The sequence below is a fragment of the Curcuma longa genome, chromosome 11, assembly GCF_044706935.1.
Source record: "Curcuma longa cultivar G26 ecotype Majalengka, Jawa Barat chromosome 11, ITB_CL_G26_1.1, whole genome shotgun sequence".
Taxonomy (NCBI): Eukaryota; Viridiplantae; Streptophyta; class Magnoliopsida; order Zingiberales; family Zingiberaceae; genus Curcuma; species Curcuma longa.
In genome coordinates this window covers 11,055,577-11,066,694 of record NC_133871.1, presented here as the reverse complement: position 1 = coordinate 11,066,694, position 11,118 = coordinate 11,055,577, and the positions used below count along the sequence as shown (strand labels likewise).

Below are 11,118 nucleotides of genomic sequence, written 5' to 3'. Positions count from 1 at the left end.
ACAAATGCTTTGTGTTGTGTTTTAAAGCTTCACTGCTTCTGCTTCGAACTGTTAAATTGGATGCTGAATTCATTTCTGAACTCTGGAATCGGGCATTCATGAGGAGTATCGAGTTTTGTGATTCCAGTCTTTGTAATGTTGAGAATCTGATGAATTTGATACCAGTGATCATTGTTTCGTTTGATTCGACTAAAACAAAGGTATTGAACTATCAGTTACATATATCTTTCTTATTATCAGTTGAGCTCGAACTGACACTCAAGTAAACCTAGCTGAATATGATAAATGAATATCAAAACCTGACTTAAATCTATACATATACGAGTATCCATGGATACCTTTTTAACTTTAAGCAGATTCAAATAAGAGTTTTATCTGAAATTCTGAATTGTCTATAAAATTTTATTATTATCTGCGTGATCATTCAAGATCTAAGAGGGGATGGAATTTGCGTAGGAAGTGATTCGTCTAACTACTTTTTAAAGTTTAGCAGCACATTGAAACACTGAGACACAAGGGAGCAAAGAATTAATGTATTGGACTGAAGAAATTTATTGCTCATAATAGATGTTAACTGCTTGATCTGTCTGTAGAGATAATGAAGATCATTAAAACATTACACATGTCTGTAACTCAAGGAAATTATTTTATATTCAAAGTTGCACTAGTTACTTTGGAATTTGGATTTCATTTATGAGGAGCGTTGGATTTTGGGTGTTTCAATGTGTTCGATTGAAGTGATGATGGAGCTTGTTCTTCTTGTATTGTAGTTCATGGAGAAAGTTGATGGTTATGAAAAGCAACAGTGAAAGAAGAGACGTAAGATGAATAAGTTTCAAAAAAAAAATGCCCTTGCATAATTGCATGTATTAAAGCTGCAAGTAGGATAGCTTAAATTTGAAGTATACACATTGATGGTGACTATCTTATTTATTAGAAAATGGAAATGACTTGGATAATTAAGAACACTCCTAGAGCATTTATTGTGCAACAATTATGACAAGTAGTTGAATAAGAAAGATCACTGCTCCAGGCTGACAAGTAGAGCCATAAATAATGACAAAATCTAAATCTTAATTGAGTTGTCATTTTTAAAATAGATATATTCTCTTTTGTTTATAACTTAGGTGTTTAGATTTTGTCTACCCTCCTCTGTCTCAGTGGATTAGTCTAATCAGGCTATTTGAGGCGAATAGTTTAAGAAATGGAAGTCTGCAGGCATGATCATTATACTGTTGTGCTTAAACTTGTGTGACGTTATTTTAAAATAAAAAGAAAAAGAAAAGAAAATGCCCACCCGATTTATTTTAACTGTGAAAAAAAAACTGAATGCATTTTTATCTCAGAAAAGAACCTGTACAGCAGATCTATACTGAGAGGGTAGATGATGAAACTAGAACCTTAGTTTGAGTGCAAATGGCATCTTCTCTGCAAATGGCGGGTCTGAGTACTTTCCAGTCAGAATTTGAGATGCAACGTGAAGATTTGCAGCTTCAGTATAGTGAATGCCGTCCCAAATAATGTATCCGGTTGCATCGTCGCAAGCTTTCGCTGTTTGCGAGACTCCATTCAAAACCTTTGTTTGTCCGCAAGAGATTCGACTGTCGTAGTTCAATGGTGGTCCACCGTATCCGCAGCATGCGGCGATTGGATTCTCAAATCCTGAAATAAACGAGATACACAAATTAAAGTTCTATCTCAGACAAGGCATTTGAAGGAAATAAAAAGTAAGAAACTAAGAAACAAAGGATTCCATATCAGGGGAAAATAAGAAACTAAGTGTAGTAGCACAGTATCATTCAAAGCAAAAAAGTAAGGCAATGTAGCTTGTAAAATGATGTGGATTTAATCTTTACTTGATGACCTTGGTTCTGCCTGAGTTTGCATCTTCGATTATAGACATCAGAAATAATCTAGTATTTCAGAAGCACATTATACAAACCGATGTTGATTATCACTTCATCAGATCATCTTATTGTTGATCAGTGATCCTTTAATTTCTTCTAAAGAAAAAACTGTTGATATTTTACTAAACCTCTTATTGATATTTGATTTGTGTTTTTGTTTAGCAAGTTGGGCATAATAAATATTTATGTTCCAACTTAAGGAGGAGCATTATATAAACAATGAAGGTTCAATAGAAGTAATTATGCCTAAAGTCTATAAGCACATCAATTTTAACCCTGCTTACATAGCGTTAAACTATATCCCAATTAGATTGGTCTGAACATAACTCTAAATCATGATACTCACAAGGAAAAATGGATACTTTCAACACAATTTGCCATCATGCACTTAAAGTTACTCAGGTTCATCTAGTAGCCAATAATCATCCAAAAAAGGATAATCCAAATTCCAACAAACCAAACAACCACCCAAGTAATATAAATGAAACAGAACTATTTTCTTACCATATTTTGAATAATTTGCTATGAGGTTGAGTTTGATGCTGAATACATCAACGTAAGTTAGGCTAGCATCTTCAAAAAGACCTCGTAGCTTTGTACAAAGGGCATGAAGTTGTAAATTGAAAAGCTTGGCAACTCGGTTATGAGATCTCAGACATCCAATCTCATCCAACTTTGATGGATCTTTACCAAAACGGGCTATGTTTTGAGCTAAGCATCCGAGTGGCCCAGTGTTATGGATCCAGAATCTCCTGGCACCTTGGTCATATAGTTTCTGGAAACATAAGCAGAAAGGTCAGACTAAACGTAGTTTTAACTCGGGCTAATTAATCATTCAGATCAAGCACATAGAAGCTAAAGTATATAGGATAAGGATATCCTAATAGCATCTAATACGGTATCATAGCACAAGAGTGTCAGCAATTTTTATTGTTTGTTGTTGTTGTTATAAAACAAAAAGGCTAGTTAGTATCAGTACATTCAGAAGAGAGAACTGTAAATACAAAAGCATAGGATGGTTTCCTACAAACCACTTTGAGATAATGGTGATCTAATTAAATCTTAATCAATTTCAACTGTCAAGTTAATTAGAGAATGTACTTTCTGGCGACTTCAAATCTCATATTTATCATACAATTTAAAAAACAAGATTCTAAAGCAGACTATTTCGATATCAAAAATACTTTTAAAAATGAAAAAAAAAAAAAGGAGAAATAACAATTCAAGATGTAAATAGAAAATGAATGGCACCTTCAGTCCACCTTCAAATTCTGACAGTATTGTGGGTATGGAAGCAAGGATTTGATCCTCAGTTTTGGAATAGAATGCACCGGCAAGATCATTTTGGCCTATATCAAACATGTAAAGTCCCTGGCTGAAGTAGTTTTTTTGAGGTACATACTTTTTAAACTTTTGGCCTGTAAGATCAAAATTACAGTTAGTTCTTATTTTTCCATATGATCAAGGAAAATTGAAGCACCATTTCGAAAATTGATAAGCAGTCCCTCACTACCCACAAGCTGAGAAATAATATTATTATCTAAGCCAGGGCAATAGCGATACTAGTTGTTTCCACATGAATTCATTCTAGATTCCTACCAACACTAAGTTCCATTAGCCATAAAAGAAATTGATCACTAAAAACACTAAGGGGGTTAAATCCCTCAGAAAGTACACTTTGGTCCTAAAGGAACAACCTGGGGAGGATAACAAACTCACTGATGCATCAAGTTGAGTTGTAGCCACCGTGCATGCATCACCCTACACAAGTTAATCATCTATAATTTGATTTAAATGCCTTAAGAACGATACCCTATATCCCTTGACTTCAGGTTGATTTTTTTACATCTAAGATGGAAATTGTTATGATTGGGTCAAGTTTGTGATTAGGGGCAATTAGTTATTCAAGGTTAAGCACTTGTGTATCCCCAAACATCACTATGGTACTTTTTAGTATTGGAATTGCATTGGGGGTCTCCCAGGACACTTCAGAAAAGATAAGACCATAGCCCTTGTTTTGATAGATTTTACTAATTGTCCTTGAGACGAGATGTTCTAGAATTGTGGCAGAATGTTGTACATGCCAAATGACAAAGGCAACCAAGCAAAAGATGAGTCCCTACATATACTACTGATTTCTTATGAGCCATGGAAAGAACTTAGCATAAATTTGTTTTATGACTAGTCCAAACCAATCAGATCATGAATGACAACATTCTTATGGTTGTTGGAAAGCTTTCTAAAATGTCATACTTCATTCTCTGCAATAAATAAATCATGCATCACATATAATGTTTTTAAAGAAGTTAGATTGCATGGGCTACCAACATTAATATTATCAGATAGGAATGCTAAGTTTGTCAATTATTTTAAGAAGACCATACAAGGAGAAGTTATTTGGGATCCAACTTAAATTTCTATTCGATATTTCATCCACAAACTAATAGATAACTGAGGTTGCCAATCGTAGTTTCGGAAGTTTTCTTAGATGTCTAATAAGAGAAAATGAGGGATGCAAGATTCTATCTTGTCTATTATAAAATTTGCTTATGATATGAGTAAGAGTTATATATGGGTCTAAAGCTCATCACTCAGTCAATTTGGTTTCATTATTGCAATATTGTTACCTACCACTTGCCATCCCTTTTGAGTTTTGAGTCTAATGAGAGCTTTACTAAGTGCATTCAACAATAATCCCAATGTTAGGGGAACATCCAGTGAGTAACACACTTTATAAACTATGTATAGATGCATATTGTTTACAAAAGGAGTACAAATGCCCTAGACCATATCCTTATTTGCACCTGCCTTGAGCATTTCCCTAAAACTCTTAAGAAAAAAGTTTATGCATTGTAAAAAAAATAGGTCCTAAAATTTATATCATTGACTTACGAAACATTCCTCCAACTTTTAATGTAGAAGACATAATACAATATCAAGGGGCATTCAAGTATTCTTCTTTATTTGTTGATTTGTTATGGATCATGTTCCAATAATTTTGGCACCGACTCCTCCTCTATAAAGCAGTCAGCCACTAAAAAATTGAGAGGGTTATTTTGCACAAACAAGGATAGTGATAAGTTCCCATGGGATCGCTTAAAAATACCTAGTCCATTAAGAATTCTTGGATATAAAATATGCTTGGTACATTGTATGGCTCCCAACATATTTGCTAAAATCTTATAAGCTTTAGAACCATGTGATCCAAAAGCAACCCCTGATTGTCTCCTTTGCACTTGTATGAGGCATTTTAAGGCTTGAGGGATCATCTCACTCCCCTACTCGATAAGATCAAGTTTTTCTTGATGGGAGAGTAACGCATATGAGGTTAATAGGTTAATCTTAAATACCTAGTTTTAGATTTTAAAGTTGTTTTGTAATTTTTTTCAAGAAGTTAACAATCTTTTCTAGGGATAATTGAGGCCTATTTTAGACCTAGTGTTATTGTTGGTTCATAGAAAAGGGCTTTGGATCATATGTAATGAATTATGAATACATTTTAAATTTAAGTTTTTCCCCCCTTCCTAAGTTTTGAGAGTATGAGATTGTCCCCATGCTACATCAGTATAGTTAGTTAGTCTTTGCAGCTTTAGGTGTTCTTGAAATCATGAAGGTGACTATCTAGTAGTAGATAATAGAATAATTTGCATTTACAATGCAAAATTGAGCTAAAGTAGGAGAGTTTCAATTCATTGTGATTTATTTTTCCACACTACTACTTGGTTACTCATACAAGGAAAGAGCCACATTTGTTGCTTGATTATGATTCCCTTTCTCTCTTTCTTGAAGTTAACATCCACATTCCATTATGATAATAGTGCTATTAACTTTGCAAGTCAATTTGCTATGGTATGGTTAGCTTATAATAGTGATTCCTGTTGAGAAGCAGATGAAAGCATTGACTGAAGTCTGCAAGATCTAGTAAGAGTTTCCTTGTAGAGATGAAAGCGTGAACTGAACTCTGCATGATCTGAACTCCAATATGATAGTAGCAAGACCAAAGAATAGCATACAGATAACTAATTTAGATTTCATAATTTAAATACTTTTAGATATCTTGGACTTAATGTTCAATAAGGAGATATTGATAAAGACATCATTAATGATAAAATAAAGAACAGGTGGCTGAAATGGAATGAAGCTTCTCAAGTCTTGTAAAGTCATCATGTGCCTTTAGATCAAAAGAAACAATTTAAAAAGCTATGTTAGATCCTTTCATGCTTCATGGCTCAAAGTCCTAATCAGAAAGCAATGCCTACTAAATATTAATGAGCATAAATGATCTTGCTATGATGAATCTACGGGAATAATTGAGAGCAATTAGAAAAATCCAATAGATAATAAAATAAAAGGAACTTAAAATATGTGGAAATTACTGAAGGTTTTAGCCAAACTCAAAATTTTGTTTTATTAACTTGAGTTTATATGGCAACCTTGTAAAAAATAGTTACCTTAATTTAATATGTACTATCAAGTGTTATGCTTATCTAATGACAGTTGAACTCTCTTAAATGGATAAGCATTACCGAATTATAATTTTAAACATTATTAGCCATTCACTTAAATGGATAAGTATGATTAACTGATAATATTATCCAACCATGATTGTTAACTTAAATGGATGAGTATTATCTAATCCTAGCCACAAGATGAGCTCCTTTATTTAAGAGATTATATTGCCTTATATGAGATAGAATAACTTTTCTTATTTCTCTACTTTGTATTATCTTAAAAGTGTAGAAATTGCAAACAATATTGTACATTGTCCTCGCCAATAGAGAGGTCAAGTTCAGTAATGTGGGGGTGTAGGTTAGATCAAAACAACAATGGGCACTATCTCTTAATAGGATAAATAGCAGTCACCTTTGGTTTTACTTTTCTTTCTCATTTTTTACTTATAAATTATTATATGTCCAATTCATTTCAAGGACAGGTTTAGCTATATGAAATTCATCATGTATAAAATTCATCAAGGTTATTCATAGCTTAACTGAAAAATACCAGCTCATATGTTTGTCAAATAAAAGATAAGGCGTGTTATTTGTTCACAATTAAATGTTACACAATTTAATATGTTTGTGAAATTGGATATATATCTGGTTCATTTCTTTATCTGTTTTAGCTATATGAAAATTTATCTCCAACATCTTTTTCATCATGCATAAGAATCATCAAGACAATTCTTACATTAACTAACAAGTCGTCCGTGCAGGAGCACATGTTTGTCAAAGAAAAAGTTAAAGCACGTTATTTGTTCGCAACTCAATGTTACACAATTTATTATGTTTGTGAAAGTAGGGCACTGAAAAATCCCTTAAAACATTAACCATCAGTTTTTTCCCTTAATATTAATTTAGCGATTCACCAGATATGAAATATCAGGATGAAGATGCATTACTTTCACTCCTTTTTTCCTGCCAATTTTCCTTATCTATGATGTTGTTATGAGTTTAATGTAAAACACCAGCGTTATGGGAGTGTCAATGATCCATATGGAAAGAGAAAGAAGGATAAAACTAAATTATAAATTATGCATAAACTACAGTCCCGTTCCTGGTTATCAACAAAAATTGACTGTATTTTGGATACCAAAACAGCATGCACTAAAAGTCCATTGGTAATTACACTAATGATTTAGAAATAGATGCATGTACCTTTGGCTAGCAAATGAAGAGCTTCATTTTTTAGATGAAAAAATTGCTTAATCTGGATCGCAAAGGAAAATGGGCTAACTGAAGCTGCTGTTGCTGGAAGAATAGTAGATCCAGCAGCAGCAAAGTTGCAACCTTTTCGAAAGCTTGGTGCACCAAGGGAATCAAAATATGCATTAAGGAGAGGCATATCCATAGCTTCCACTGGAGCAATAAGAATGAGTAAGCAAAAGCAGAAAATATTCACTTTACAAACAAAAAATAGAATGTAAACCATATCATGCAGACCGATCTGCCTACATCATTTGTTGGCACAATAATAGAGCAGAGACAGAGTAGAATATCGAGGATTTCTAATCCAAAAACTACTATTATCACAGACAACCATATAAGGATTTCCACATTTTTAAAATCAATATGGTTTCCCATATAAATTAAATGATATAGCAGTAACCTGACATTGAATTACAAGATCAAAGAACCACTACCCTAGCTTTCAACTTATTCTACTGAACCAATCTGATTTCGACATGAAAATAGAATTCCCAAATTTTTTGTCTCGCGCATTCTCATTTTTATCTCATGTTTGAACTTAGTAATTTTTATGAAACTCATTGACGAACTGGCTGATATATCTTAAATTCCCTATACTGTGACCCTTAACAGTCAAACAAGTCACAGATCTTTTCTGATAATTGCAAATAAGTAGCAAGGTCAACCGAAATTGAAATGCTGAGTGGCAAAAAAAGTTCTAAGCCTAGAAATCTGCTGCTTTTTCTTCCGAAGAGCACTTTGTAATTTGTTGCGATATCTGCCTTGTGATAGCAATCTTTATCGATAAAATCAAATTGATAGAAGGCAAATAGATCATATTAAAGAACTGCAATTGACACGGCGACAGTGAGAAATCTACATATGCTTGTACTCTCTGCCTAACAAGGACAATACAATATTATCGAAGGCGCGGAGCAATGTGATGACAGCAACGCGGGAATCGAGTGGAGTGAAAGAGAAGTTACTGAGGAAATCGATTATGAGGCGACCATCGGAGAATCGGCCGGCTGGTCGGGAGAAATAGGTCTGCCCGTTGGGGGGCAGGAGGGGGTCGCCGATGCCGGCAGCGATGAGGTCTCCGGTGTCCGAATTGGAGTCGCCGAAGTTGAATACGGCCGGTACGTGGAAGTCAACGGCTGAGGCCACACAGAAAAGCAAGAAAAGGAAAACTGCAGCAAGACGGACAGCCATCTACCTACTTCCGCCTCCACCTCCACCTCCTCCTCCTCCTCCTCCTCCTCTGCCGTGTCGCGCCGATCAAAAAGGGAGAGTTTTTTAGAGATCAAAGGACAGATCTGGGATGACGATCTGTTGGGGGCGGCGCTGTACCAAGCATCTGCTGCTTCTGGTTGGCGGAAGTGATTGAGTGGAAGCCTGCACGCTACTCCTCCTCCAAGCCAGCATGGTTGGAATAGAATAGGCCTCGGGTATATCTGGCAAGTTAGCCAGGACCCGAAGACCTAGTCCAAGCGACGTACAGACGTGCAGTTGAAGACGAGAAGATCAAAGCACCAAATGCTCATTGAGAGCCAGAGAATGTAAAATATTTATAATTTTTTTAATTCATTAACGTAATTTATATTATCTCATTTAAAATAAAAATAAAAATTAAATATATGAAATTATTTTTTAAAAAATTATTTTTTATTAAAAAAATATAACTCATATAATTCCGGATGAATAGTTAAATTATAAAAGTAAATAATTTATTTTTTTTAATCTTAAATAAAATTATAAAAATATCATTACAATTTAAGTATAGAAGATGGATAAAAAATTATAAAAATAGTAGATAAATAATTTATCTTTCTTTTTTATGCCTTAAGACAATGGAGGTAGAAGAAGAAAATTATGATTATTTATTTATGTTCTTTTATGTTTTTGTCTTCGGAGAGATTTACGATGAGAATCAATATTAATATTGTAAGATATGAATGATTAGACATTGAACAGGATTTTAAAATTAAAATAAAATATTTTTTAATTTTTTTTTTTTTCTTCATCTTTATATTTTAAATCGGAGTATAAAATTATAAAGATTCATAAACATTTAATCTCTTTTTTCTCTTTTTTTTGTTTTTGTTTTACTCACTCACTCTGTTAGAAACAAAATCAGAATTCTTCTTCCTTTTATTTTTCTTCCCTCACTTCTTTTCAAATATAGCGGCGTAAAGCAAACTCCATTAACAATAAGTTTTTTTTTAAAAAAAGTACTCTCTATATATACCATAAATGTGATGTATAAAAGACAACGTGTTCAAAATATTTACAACTTTTGAGACGCGACGAGGACGTGTCGATGTGACAAAAGTCAACGTTATCGGAGGACGTGTCGTTGTGACAAAAGTCAACGTTATCGGACGTGTGATTGCGGTTTTATCGCCCGCTGATGGTTCGCTTTCTTGAAAATTGATCCTTGGGATAATGATACCGCGATAGGATATCTGCGATTCAATCCTTAATTATGATATATTTATAGGAATTTTTTTTACATGAAAAGCACAATCAAAAGATGTTGGATGTCTAGACTGATCGTTGCGTGTATTTTTCGATTTATTATGGTGGTCGATGAAAAACTTCTATGGAATCGGACTTATCATAGAGATAATTAATGAGACTAACTAAGATTTATTATTTTTTATGATGCTTGACTTTCTAAGGCTACCGATTTCAGCCTTCGGGTTGGCGTACACTAGAGATTAAGGATTTAGTTTGTCACAATTATTTTCACGAAAGAAATCAAAATTTTCATATTAATAAAAGATATTATTCTTTCCGTCCTTCATTTTTATATTTCTATATCTATTATATTAAAAAATAAAAAATTGAGAGATACGGTTATCCCTATCGGCCCGAATGAAACTTCAAAATGCATATAATTTTAAAAAAATAAAATAAATTTTAATGCTTCCACGGATTTACATATTACAATTTAAATTCAAAATAGAATGAATATTCTACTGATCTGTTTTTAAATTTTAAATGTATAAATTATATTTTAAATTTGATTAATAGATAAATTAAGGAAAAAGGAAAACCATTTGTCTTCCCTTTTCTTATAACCAAATATTACATCAATACTAAAATTTTAATTGATATTTTTTTTTTTTGCTAAGCCTTTTTTTTAATGAGATAAAAACCACTTGTAAAAGATAAACATGAATTGTAATTTCTAAAAATATGAATAATTAAATAAAATATTATATAGAATAAGTAAAAAAGTAAATTTACATAAATGCAATCCGGTAAGAATCCTAAAATAAATTCCAATTAGTTTGATCTGGTTCTCTCGTCTCGTATATAAAAAAACCAGTGAAATTTTCACTGTCGTAAATAAGTTCGATATTAATAACGATATAAAAAATATTTAAGTTTTTTTATAAAAAAGATATAAATAGGGCAGAAATTTTCACCCTATTTTATTTAATATCTAAAATTACTTTATTCCAATATTATTATGATATGTTTAATCGAAATTACACCAACATAGTTAAAATAAGTCAATT

General features: G+C 32.8%; 1 protein-coding gene across 1 annotated transcript; it reads right to left on the bottom strand.

Annotated features, from left to right (window-relative positions):
- Positions 1-1,280: 1,280 nt before the first annotated feature.
- On the bottom strand, positions 1,281-9,080 carry LOC141841031 (GDSL esterase/lipase At1g54790). Its single transcript, XM_074729159.1, has 5 exons — positions 8,578-9,080; positions 7,562-7,762; positions 3,159-3,325; positions 2,412-2,682; positions 1,281-1,662 (listed from the first exon to the last, which is right to left on the bottom strand). Exons 1-5 carry the CDS (start codon positions 8,801-8,803, stop codon positions 1,394-1,396), a joined length of 1,134 nt encoding a protein of 377 aa, XP_074585260.1. The 5' UTR covers positions 8,804-9,080; the 3' UTR covers positions 1,281-1,393.
- Between the last annotated feature and the right edge of the window lie 2,038 nt (positions 9,081-11,118).